This window comes from Cebus imitator, unplaced genomic scaffold (genome assembly GCF_001604975.1).
Source record: "Cebus imitator isolate Cc_AM_T3 unplaced genomic scaffold, Cebus_imitator-1.0 Scaffold426, whole genome shotgun sequence".
NCBI lineage: Eukaryota > Metazoa > Chordata > Mammalia > Primates > Cebidae > Cebus > Cebus imitator.
In genome coordinates this window covers 1,679,381-1,692,388 of record NW_016107741.1, presented here as the reverse complement: position 1 = coordinate 1,692,388, position 13,008 = coordinate 1,679,381, and the positions used below count along the sequence as shown (strand labels likewise).

The window sequence follows — 13,008 nt, the reverse complement described above, 5'->3', positions numbered from 1 at the left end:
TCCCAGGTTCCAGTGATTCTCCTGCCTCAGCCTCCTAAGTAGCTGGGATTACAGGTGTGCACCACCACACCTGGCTAATTTTTTGTATTTTTAGTAGAGACGGGGTTTCACTGTGTTAGCCAGGATGGTCGCAGTCTCCGACCTTGTGATCTCCTGACTTCGTGATCCACTGGCTTTGGCCTCCCAAGGTGCTGGGATTATAGATGTGAGTCACTGCTCAGGGCTGATGTTGCTTAGTTCTAAGAATTAGAGCAAATCTGTTAAGTGGCTTTGGTGTCTGCCATTAAGACATTATAATAGGCATTAAAATAACAGAAGGTTTTCAGGGCCAAATGTGTTTGGGAATTCCTGAGCTGACCAAAGTAAACCTGTCTTGTTACTGTGAGTCCTCACTGGATTTTACCATGGTGATGCACATTGTTTGGCAGAAGCCTTGCAAGCAGCATAGCCCTAGACATGTCTACTCTCTGGAAAATTGGCCCCATGTGTCCCAGATATGGCGGTAAAGCAAGAAGTTGAGAAAGTGGCATAGCACTAACAGCCCTAGTAGATTTTGGCAACTTATCCAAAAGGCCAGAAGATGAGCAATAAGGATTTGGGAAATAAAAACATGGCCTAAAATGTTGAATTTGGCAGATTTCCCCTTGCCTGTCATTCCAATTAGGAATTTGAAGTTGTAGCCAAAGATAAGTATCTTTCCTTCTATCAAAAAACAAATGTGTAGGTGTTAAAAGCTGCAATAATCTCCACCGATTCTTGCTGTCAGCCTTTGTCTCCCAGGCTAGGAACTTTGATCCTTTTGGTTCCCAAGCCACAAAGTTCCTACCATCAAGATGGCAGACATTATTAACAGTGTCACTCGACTTAAGCATGTTTTATTTAATTGTTTGCAGACCATGAAACCAGGAGAAACTTGGGAACAAAATCTATTTTGGATGAACCTGAACAAAGAGGCTTCTGCCAATGGTCAGGGGAACTGCTAAAGCTAGGGAAATGCAATCGTAGGTTTGGTGCTTGTTTCCCAGTAGCTCAGTGTAGTTCTCCCTGCTGGACATTATAACAGAGAATTAACTGGCATTTCACTTTGCAGTATCTTTTAAGATTTCAAATGGCACCATAGCATTTCTTTTAACTTTTCTGCACTGATGTATATATTCTGGGCTCTTTGGTAGGTAGCATAGTTTAAGGGCTTCTTAAATACTTGCTGAGAATAAGCCTAGGACCTCTATGAGATTTAAGAGTAATTTGTGTTCATGGGTCATAAGGAAGGCATTTTTAAAGTATAACTTGGCCGTCAGTCAAAAATGCCTAGCAACCATCCCTGTATCCATCAGTCTAAATTAGCAGCTGTTTTTAACAATAATTAGCCCAATTCCCCTGGGTGCAATATTTAGTCAACAAAAGCACACAACTCTGCTATCCATTACTTTTTGAGGAAAGGGTCAGGAGATGAAGTCAGATTCTCTACCCTCATTCAAACACTTGAAACTCTTGTTTCCAGAGCTTATGCGTCTTCACTTTCAGCTTTCAATCCCAGTATCATTGCAATTATGACATTGTTGATTAGCCTCTCTCCTTCCTTCCTATACAACACAGAAAACCTGCCAGAAATACAACTATACAAACTGTATTTCTATGAATTTTGAGCATTTTACAGGTATAGTCTTTTTTATGTGGGTGAAATTTACACAACAGAAAATTAACCATTTTAAGGCCAGGTGCTGTGGCTCACACCTGTAATCCCAGCTCTTTTGGAGGCGAGGGTGGGTGGATTGCCTGGGCCCAGGAGTTCAAGAACAATCTGGGCAACATAGTGAGACTCCACTTCTAAAAAACCAATTAAGCATTGTAAAGTGCACGTTTCAGTGGCATTTAGAACATTCACATTGTTGTGTAGCCACCACCTCTATCAAGTTCCAGACACTTCCATCATACCAAAAGTAAGCCTTATACTCATTAAACAGTTACTCCTATCTCCCCTTTCCTCTTAGCCCTAGCAACCATCAGGCTACTCCCTGTCTTTATGAATTTTTGCCTTTTTTGGGCATTTCATACAAATGGGTCACACAATATGTGGCCCTTTTCGATAGCTTCTTTCACAGAGCATAATGTTTTCAGGCGTCATCCACATTGTAGCATGTGTCAGTGTTTCATTCCTTTTTATGGCTGAATAATAATCCATTGTATAGATATACCTACAGGTGTAATTTTTAGACCCAAGATATATTATATTTGTAAATCCAAAGCTTTAAGAACCATTAAGAGACTCAAAAGGACATATAACCCTTGAAGTAACTGGCCTGAAGTTTTTCTAGGTGAAGTAGAAGAGTACAGATCTGAAATTGTCCTACAGGCTGCTGCCAGCTAGCTTTGTGGCCTTGTGTAAATGAGCATCAGTTTTCTTAATTAGAAAATAAGTAGCTAGATTTAGTACTAAATTGTTTCAAGGTTGTTTCTTTGCTCAAAAATTCCCAGCATCCTCCTACACAATACTCTGCATATAATAGCTCTTAGGAGTATTGTTTACGGAACTTAACGAAATACCAAACTCAGCAATATTACTAGTCCAGCATCATTTGATATGCTCAGAAGTGATATGCTTCATGCCATAATTCTCTTATTTTTAAGAGAATCACTTGCATTTTTGAATCAAAGTGTTCATTATTAATAACTGAACCTTCCAAATCTGGTGTGATTGAGACACACCAGCGCCTTGCTTTTACATGAGAACTCTAGCCAGAAAACCTAAATGAAGAAGAGAAATAGTGCATCCACTGGGGGACTTTGTGAGAAAGCTCATGAATATTTTCCACAGCATCTGCTGGGAATATGGTGCAAGAAAATGAATACAAGGAGAATGAAAATGAGTCAGACAAAAAAATCCCTTTTAAATGTTTATTTTAAAGAGAGGCTAGTAATTGATTAAACTAATCCAGTATCTGGAAACATTCTTTTTTAATATTCACTTTGCCTTTTATGCAGTTTGAAATTTTGGAGACTCCCCTTTGAAGTGGAGCAGGGTCGAGTCTGAAAGGAACAAACAGTTTCCCAGACAGATGTGTGAAGAAATGCCTGGAGCTATGTGCTTCTTGCTGGGGTTAGATGTGACCTGGCCAGGCTGTTATATACACAGCAACATGAAATGTGAATATTCTTTTGCTTTCACAGGGATTTTCTTTTCTGGTAGTAAAAAGGAAGAGGGCAAGCCATTGTGTTGTTTTCTTCAAATCTTTCACTTTTTTTTGAAGCTTGCGTTCATTTGTTTTATGTTACTGTGTTGTGACATTTTGAGATGTCTCTTAAAACTCATGTGTAGAAAAGCACTTTTTAAAAGATGATATTTCTTTTTCTTTTTTTTCATTATTATGCAGTGATATTGAAAATCATATTGACATTTCTAAAACACTGTTTTGTTTACATTACAGAGTCTCCATGGCAACTGCATCCTCCCAGGTTCTAATTCCAGAAATCAACCTCAATGACACATTTGACACCTTTGCCTTAGACTTTTCCCGAGAGAAGAAATTGCTAGAATGTCTGGATTATCTTACAGGTATTGTCTTTTATGTTCTCTTTAATATTGTGCACATTCGGTGATATAAATGCTTTGCCACCAGATCAAATATTCCCGAAAATCCAGAGGAATGGGCTTTTGACCTAGGAATGACACTGATGTTTCCATAAACAATTTCTGTGCACTACCCTTTGTTTTTAACAGAAACAACACAGCCCATGACTAAAGTGAGGGCAGGAGAAAAAGGAGGATCTCAATCATGAAACGCATAGTTACCACTGTTTCCCTCACTCTCAAGGTGTGGGTGCTAACAATAATATCTCTGTTGGGTATTTTTCATATCATGCTAGTAAGGCAACTCACAATATATTAGCAGAGAAAAAATTGGCAGCTAACTGATTGGTTATCTGCACTACTTCAGCTCCTTGTATTTGTGATCTCATTCTAATTTGCACAACATCGACTTGAGGTAAAGCATTATAATCCCCACTTTGCAAATGACAGAGATCAGGTGTCTTGCGGGAAATCAGATAACTAGGGAATGGCAGAATTAGAATTTGACTGGGATCTGTAAAAACTCCAAAAACTTCTGCTCTTTCTAGTAAAAGACTGAATTTCATCTTGGCAAACATTACCATGGCAAAGGTCACGAATTCACATTGGAATTCCTGGTGCTGTGTTTCAGTGTGCTTACTGGTTGGTGTTTTGTTTTGTTTTTCCTTTGGTTGAGCTTAAAAAACAAGAACAACAAAACAACAAAAACCTCAGGCCACTCCCATTCCTAACCAAGCTTCTAAACTTTTATTTGCTGTCAACTTCTAAAAGCAGGAACTGAGAACCTTCACTGGTAGAACTTGGACTGTTTAGACAGACAACCTTATTTGTGTTAGCCAAAGCTACCAGTGCCTGTGACTTCAGGAAAGCACAGTGTACATAGTGAAGCCAGATGTGCACTGCACTTAAGACATACAGCCTTTAAGAGACCACATCCCTAACTTAGCATGACATGAGCTTCTCATTTCCAATTCTGTGTGTACATGTTTGTGGGACGGCAGTTGGACAAGGTGGAGCAGGAGAGAGGGGACATTGTGTGATGTTTGTTTTTACAGTCTGTGGATAGAAGGCAAGGAGTTCTATATTCAGGGAACATTGTACCCAGAAGATGAACATTTTTTTCTTTGCAAGGATCCAATGTGCTGTTTTTAGCCTTTCTGCATTGTCAAGGAAGGCAGGCATTCCACAAACTTCTTACCTTATGTAACTCTCTCTTTCAAACATACCGTTCCTATTAAGGAAGAAAGAAATTGACTAAAAATGCATTTACCGTTAAGGAACTAAACTTGGTTTCAAATAATCGTGAACACAATGCCCTCCTATTTAGGCTTTTAACTCTGAGATTTATGTAAACTGACACTATTGAATAAAATTTTCTATGATGATAGAAATCTATATCTGTACTGTCCAGTGTTAGTTGCTAGCCACATGGGGCTATTGAAACTTGAAATGTGGCTAGTTAATTTTTACTTTTATTTAACTTTAACTAAATTTAATTGAAATTTAACCACCACATGTAGCTCATGGTTATTGTGTATTGGACAGTGTAGGTCTAGACTTTCTCCAGCTAAGCTGTTTTTCGCAATTGCATCCTGTTAAAAAATCTTGTTTTTCATATATCATTTGGGAATGAGTTTAGTTACAAGCAACAAAAAATCCACCTTGCAGTGAATAAAGCCATCAAGGAGTGTTAGTATTACAGACATAGAAGAGAAGCCTGTGTTCTAGGACTGGGCAGTGGTTCAGTGATGATCTCAGACCCCAGGCTCTTTCTTTTTTCCTCCTCTGCCACCTTCATTGTGTTGCCTTTTTGCCACATGATCACAATATGACTACTCCACGTCCAAGCATTGTGCTCAAGCTCTAGGCAAGATGAGAGGGGTGGAGGAGAAATGATGGACAAAATGCACTGCCAGAGAGGTTTGTCTTTGTTTATCAGAAAAACGAAAAGCTTTATCAGAAGACCCACCTAGCAAACTTCCACTTCTGTCTGGTGGGCCATATCTGTGTTCTAAAGTCATGTCCAAGGGCAGAAAAGACTGGAAAGTTAAGTATTTGCCTAGGCACATGACCATTCTGCCCAGAATAAGTCTTACTGACAAGAATGTGTCCTTGCCATTTGCCAATAATTATTTCATAATATTTCAACAACATATGCCGATTTTAATTTCTATAGGAATGCAAAAGTATTGATTAAAAGGGAAATTGTGAAAGTAGTTTGCACTGAATTGTAACGTACACCATATTTCATCCCGCTGGCTGTTTATGTCAAACTAAAGGCCATATGGGGTACCTGCTATTATGTCTTCTGAGCTGTCAACCCCAAATACAAATTCAGTCCATTTCTAGACATAACATCGATCCTGACCATAACATATGATGCTTGGCTGATACCGCCAAGTCCAAACAGTTTATCAGGCATTTGTAAGCAGGAAATGAAGTGTTTGTGGAGTATTAGCCCACCATTCCTTGGGTGGTGTTTGTAACAGAGACAAGAAAATAACATTTCTGGTACCAATTCCATGAGTATTGAAATTGGCAGCATGCTGCTGTTCTCATTTACACTAAATTGGGTATTGACTTCTCAGGGCAAACTCATTGGGTTTACAGTCAAAATAAGGTTAGCCTGTCTCATTGTAAAAACAAGATTTTTTTTTCCTATGACATGCCTCTAAGTGGTGTGTCAAGTTAATAACCCATAGAGGTGACATTTCCTTCCTGATTATGGCTACTATCATGTGTCTCACAGTTACTTGCCTATTTTGAACATATGTTTTCTTTCTATTTAACCATATATTGAAGTACAGGAAGAATAAAATTTTTCTACAATGGTTGATGGAGAAATAATTCAGCAAACCGTTTAAATTATGAGAGAGTAAGTATTTCTTCACTGATCCATGCAGGAGTGATCCCACACCAACAGGGACCACACAGACAATAATAAGCACATTTTACGATGCAGCTGGGCTTCCTCTGTGGAATGCATATCCTGATTGGTGTCACTGATTCATGCACATCCAAGTCATACCACATGACACTAAATTTCACATGTGAATACTTCAGGAGACAGATGTACACATACATATTCAAGAAAGAATGCTTTAAAGGTTATATAGAATGCTTCTATCTTAATGCACAATTTAATGCCATGCCTGTCACTTTGGAGATGCTCAAAAATGTTTATGGAATTCAGAACCAATAGATAAAGCTAAGCTAATTGACTTAATATCATAGACTTGCTTCTATGATACTTGTCCTAGAGGTATATTCAAAGAGCAAAGTGAAGACTACTAAAGCAGAGTTTAAATTTAGTTGTTCTTTTTTGAGACGGAGTTTCGCTCTTGTTGCCCAGGCTGGAGTGCAATGGCGGGATCTCGGCTCACCGCAACCTCTGCCTCCTGGGTTCAGGCAATTCTCCTGCCTCAGCCTCCTGAGTAGCTAGGATTACAGGCATGCGCCACCATGCCCAGCTGATTTTTTGTATTTTTAGTAGAGACGGGGTTTCACCATGTTGACCAGGATGGTCTCCATCTCTTGACCTCGTGATCCACCCACCTCGGCCTCCCAAAGTGCTGGGATTACAGGCATGAGCCACCGCGCCCGGCCTAAATTTAGTTTTTATACTTTTCTTCCTCTTTGGGTTTGCTTAGGACTCATCAAATCTAATCATAATTTAGAACAGGAAAGAACTCTGCAATAGCATAAGCAAAGGTTGCTCCTAATCTGTAATGCAAGTATAGTCCTCCTTTTGAAGATAGAGTCTAGTGTATAGAAGAGTGGAAGTAAAGGCCCTGGATCAATTATCAAAACCAGGGGTCAGCAAACTTTGACTGTGAAGCACCAGATGGTAGACATTCTAGGCTTTACAGGCCATATGGCCACAACTACTCAACTTTGCTATTGTGCCAAAGCAGCCATAGACAATACATAAATGAATGAATCTGGCTGTGTTCCAATAAAACTTTATTTACAAAAACAGGCAGTGGGCCAGACTTGGCCCACAGTCACAGTTTGCCAACCCCTCCTCTAAAATATTATTTACAATGCAAAGCACTCATTTTCTCATCTTTTCCTTGCCCACATACTCTTCTCATAAAACCAATTGCTGAAATCAATTCAGTAGAAGTCATTTTGAACTCATTATCTTGGCAGGATTTAGACTTCTCTGCTTCAGACTGTGTTAAAGAAATAAAACAGCAGCCTTCTACAATGATAAATTAACTAATGCCAAAAAAAATGTGTTTTCCTTGGGGAAGGAAAATGTACCTCTTAGATATGATTGATTATTAATCATGGTCTTCTTAATTTGAAATGTCACATGAGTTGAGAAATGAGAAGAAAATAGGGCTGGACTAATATGTTATTTTTTTTTAAGTCATCAAAACATCTAATGAAAGAAAAATTCAAACAATTATGTGGCTGATTTGCTGTAGGATAACAAATATCAGTATTTTTTCAATTGGGTGCCTAAATGTACAAGTATCTGGCACCATGTATTAATAGATCAGGGGTTGGTGAACTTTGGGTTACAGGCCAAATCTGGCCCTCCACCTATTGTTGTAAATAAAGTTTTATTGGAACCTGGCCATGCCCAAATGTATAAGTTGTGGCTGTTTTCATGCCATAATGGCAGAGTTGACTAGTTGCAACAGAGACTGTATGGCCCACAAAGCCTGAAAATTTACCATGAAGACCTTTACTGAAAAAGTTAGCCAACTTCCCAAAGTGAATGCAACTATGAAACTTCATCTTGTTTACTTTTTATCTGATATGTTTTCCTTCATGCACAAGAAAGTATTGTTTGTTTAACCTCTCAAACATATTCTCATGATTTCATGGTAATTACAGATAAGTCCATACTGGCTGACTCTAGTCACACTCCTTATTAAAAACAAAAGCAATAACCAGCCAATCAAATATTATTTAGATTGGGGTCACCATCTCTAGGATAGGAGTCCTGATGAACCTATTGAGAAAGACCTGCTTAATCGTCAGACATCTCCTCTGAAATGGTATCCCAGTGTTGTGTGCTTTTCCACAGCTCCCAACCCTCCCACAATTAGAGAAGAGCTCTGCACAGCTTCATATGACACCATCACTGTGCACTGGACCTCTGATGACGAATTCAGTGTGGTCTCCTACGAGCTGCAGTACACCATATTCACCGGACAAGCCAACGTCGTTAGTGAGTATCTCATGGCCTATTTATTTCTCTGTTTGGTGACTTTCTTCAGATTGACTGCATTTCTAAATTTAAACATCAAAGGAAGACAAGGAAGGAAAGAACACACAATATTTATTGACTTGTCTTTCCTGACCAAGAAAGTGATAGCACTTACTTGTACTACACTAGTAAAAACAGTTGGCTAAATATTGATGAAAATTAATGACCTCTAGCAAACCACATGGATGAATCTCACCAATATATTTTTAGGGAAAAGAAGCCAGAAACAAATATGTATATGTGTTTGTGTGTGTGTGTGTGTATATATGTATATATGCAGTATTAAACCATGTATAGGTTCACAACTTAAAGGTCAAAATAATCTATTTTGCTTAAAGAAACCTTCATAGGTGTTAAAACTATAAAGCCTGGGCAACATGGTGAAACCCCATCTCTACAAAAAATACAAAAATCAGCTGGTTGTGATGACACACACCTGTAGTCCCAGCTACTCAAGAGGCTGAGGTAGGAGGATGGCTTGAGCCCAAAAAGCAGAGGTTGTAGTGAGCAGAAATCACACCGCTGCACTCCAGCCGGGGCAACAGAGTAAGACGCTGTCTAAAGAAAATAAAAATAAAAAGTCAGGATGATGGTTACCTCCAGGATTGGAAGGAAAATTGCACCATTGGAAAGAAATATATGGGAGTTCTTGGGGTTAATGGCAATTTCTAGGTGAGAGTTACACGCTTCAGTCATTATATCATACATTTGGTTTTATGTACTTTCCTGAATGTTATTTCACATTTTTTAATAGAAAGGATTTAATAAAATAAATAGCCAAAGAATGTTAAATACCTGGTCCCATTCTGAAAAGAGCTGGGGCCATCACTTAAAATGCTAATAACTGGCCCAACCTGGGAAGAATTTCCAACCCTACCTGAAACATTAGAGGTGCCCTCTCTCACTGAGGCTCATTTGATATCTGGCATCAGAGATAACTTGGTGATTTCAAATAGCAGTAGTAGCAAGCCACAGAGATGATAATAGAGGAAGCAGTCCTCCCACCCACAGAGTTATTTAAATTGAACTGAGCAAATGGCAATGGACCAGAAGAAACGGCTTTTCACAGGAGCAAGTTTGAAACTTCTTTAACAAAGAAAAATACAATATGTCAAAGTAGAACAGAATAGAAGAGCAGTCATGTTTCAACAAAGAGATGTTTTGAATAAATTTATATCAATTTAATGTGCTTTTATTATATAAACCTTTTCTCTCTTAACTACACACTGTTCTTTCCTAGCACAAGTAATTCTGAGTCATATGATGCTTAACATAGAAATTTGATTTAGGATTAATTAAAAGAGTGATGCAGAAACACACCAAGTTCTAAGGCACTAAAGTGCAAATGACCCATAACAACAAATGCCCCCCCTCTGACCTTCCTTATATCTACTTTCCCCAACTTTTTCAACTCCCTCTCCTCAACTCCCTCACCTTCTACCCTATAATTGGCCTGCCTTGGAAGCTTTTATTAAAATCTTGCCATTTACCAAGAATGTGTAATTTTTGAATGAAAGTGGGGAAAGTCATGAAATATCAACAACAGCTCTGGGAAGCTGCCTGAGTATGTAGGGAATATAGAAAGGTCAGAAATGGTGAGTGGGACAAAAATGTCTTGGGGGAAGTTGTGGTTAAACTAAGTCTTGAAAAAAAGTGGGTGTGTTTTAGCAAGTTAACGTTGTACCAGACAGCTATGTCATCATAGGCAAACCTATCAAGATATAACATAGCAGGGTATATTGGGAGGTCTTGTCTAATTAAGCCTGGCTGGTAAGTGAGGAAAGGGAGACAGTGAGAAATGACGATAGAGAAATAGAACCAGGGCTCAAACTCATATTGACCTAGCTCCAAAAAGCACACATTCTTAATCCTTAATTCTCAGTCACTTAATCCTAACTCACAGGCAAGGGCTACTCAGGCAATACCATGTTTGGATTTCACCCTGTGGGCTTGAGAGTCGTGCAGGACGGTAGTGTGATCAGAGGTATAATTAGAAGGTGACGCAGGAGCACTGTGGAGAGTGGAGAGGAACAGGGCAGGACTAGAAGCAGAGACATCAGCTGGGAAGTTTCATAGTAATTCACTATGAAATAGCCAGGACCTGCAAATAGCACCAGCATCAGGAATGGAAAGGAAAAGATGATTCCAGGAAGGCTTTTCTGCTTCTGGCCCATTTCCTTGGGAACATCACCACTGTCCTCAGATATTTGGAGTGCTTTTTGGGGCAAATCAGAGAAGCACTGTATAGCAATGGTTTAGTAACATTTTGCTCTCCTTCTAGGATTTTGAATTATTCTAGTATCATTCCTCATTCCTGACTCTATATGCCCTGCAGCAAATCATAAAGAAATACTTTCTCTAAAATACTTTTCTATATATGCATATCATACACAATTCTTTACCTTGTTTTTTTCACTAAATATTATGTCTGAGAGATCATTCTATTTCAGCACAAATAAAGAACTGTTTCATTCCTTTTTGAGGCAATATCATATCCTATTGTAAAGATATGCTCTCATTTATTTATCCCATCTTCTATAGATGTGTATTTAGCTTGTTTCCAATCTTGGGCCCTTATAAACAATGCCCCAATAGCCCCAAGGATGTTCAAGATATCTTTGAATATCTCTCCTTCCACACATGGGGAATTATATCTGTAGTATAATCTCTTGAGGTGCAATTCCTAGGAAAAGATTATTTGCATTTTAATTTTACTCGACATTGCCAAATTGCCCTTCAGAGAGATGACATGATTTTTAAATGCATTTTTCCAGCTGAATGAGCTTATATTTCACTGATCTTGGCTACATATACCATAAACTTAACAAAGAATTAAAGCCTAGTAAAATTTTAAAGCTTGATTGGGCTTCACCATAAACCTGAAACACAAATTATTCAATGATCACTAATATCATACTAAATAATCACTCCTTCATATAAGCAGTGATTCTCAACAGGGGCAGTTTTGCCCCCTAAGGGACATTTGGCAATGTCTTGAGAGACTTTTGGTTCTCAAAACCTGGAAGGAGGGTCCTATTGGCATCTAGTGGTTAGAAGTGAGGGATGTTGGGAAATCCTCCACAATGCACAAGAAATCCCCCAACAACAAAAAACTATCTGGCCCAAAATGTCAGTAATGTCAAAGTTGAGAAACTCTAATTTAAAGCAAGATAAATGTATAAGATCTATATGATTCCATGCCAAATACTGAGACCACTGATCCACACACTACTATACTATGTAGCATGGAAGAGAAAACACAACAAAAAGAAGGGATTATAATTAATCTCTTTTGTCTTCATGTAAGGAATTGTTTTCTCAATATTTTGTGATGACTATTAGTAGCATATTTGGGATAAACTGAACCAGGATTGTATCAAACTTGAAGAAGATGAAATTCAAAAGATGATCAGAAATTCCAAGATAATTAAAGAAAAGGAGCACATGGTGGTCTGAGAAGAGCAGGTAGAAAATGGAGGGATGATTCATTCCAAAATACCAATGGAAGGTTCTCTGAAAATACATAGAGGACTAATAGAACCAACGTCTATTGATGAGTGAATAGTCTAACCAGAAAAAGAAAACATTTGGAGTCATTTTATACCAAAAGAATGGTTCTTGGCCCATGTGAGAAATGTTATATTTCTCTGAAATCAGTTTCATATAATACAGGAAAAGTGCTAACAGTTTTCTATCACTGTGAAACAAATTTCCAAAAACTTAGCAGTTTTAAAACAATACCCACTTACTATTTCAGTTTCCATGGGCTAGGATTCTGGGCATAGTTAAGCTATGGGTCCTCTTCTTAGGGTGTCACAGTCTAAAATCAAGGTTCTGGCTGGGCTGCATTCTCATCTGGAGACTCAACTAAGGAAGAATCTACTTCCTAGCTCACTCCATTTGTTGATAAATTTGTTTCACTGGGATTGTGGAATTCGTGGCAGCTTGCTTCATCAAGGCCAGCAGGGGAGAGAGTCTGCTACTTCAAATCTCTCACCTCCAAACCTGGCTTCAAAGGGCTCACTTGATTGGGTCAGACCCACCCAGAATAATCTGCCATTTGATTAGCTCAAAATCAAATGATTAGGAACCTTAATTATGTCTGTAAACTCCCTTTGCCTTCACCTTTGTTGTATAATGTAATATAACCACAGGAGTGATAAAAGTGATAGACCTTTGTCCTTTGCCATATTCTTTTTTTCTTTTTTTTTTTTTT

General features: G+C 38.5%; 1 protein-coding gene across 6 annotated transcripts in view; it reads left to right on the top strand.

Moving 5' to 3' along the window:
* Positions 1-13,008, top strand: part of MID1 (midline 1) — a 371,641-nt gene that overhangs the window by 336,611 nt on the left and 22,022 nt on the right. For all 6 annotated transcript variants that reach the window (XM_017509924.2, XM_037731852.1, XM_037731853.1 and 3 more), the window contains exons 6-7: positions 3,426-3,553; positions 8,610-8,753. In XM_017509924.2, the coding sequence (XP_017365413.1) occupies positions 3,426-3,553; positions 8,610-8,753 (272 nt within the window). The remainder of the gene's footprint in view (positions 1-3,425; positions 3,554-8,609; positions 8,754-13,008) is intronic.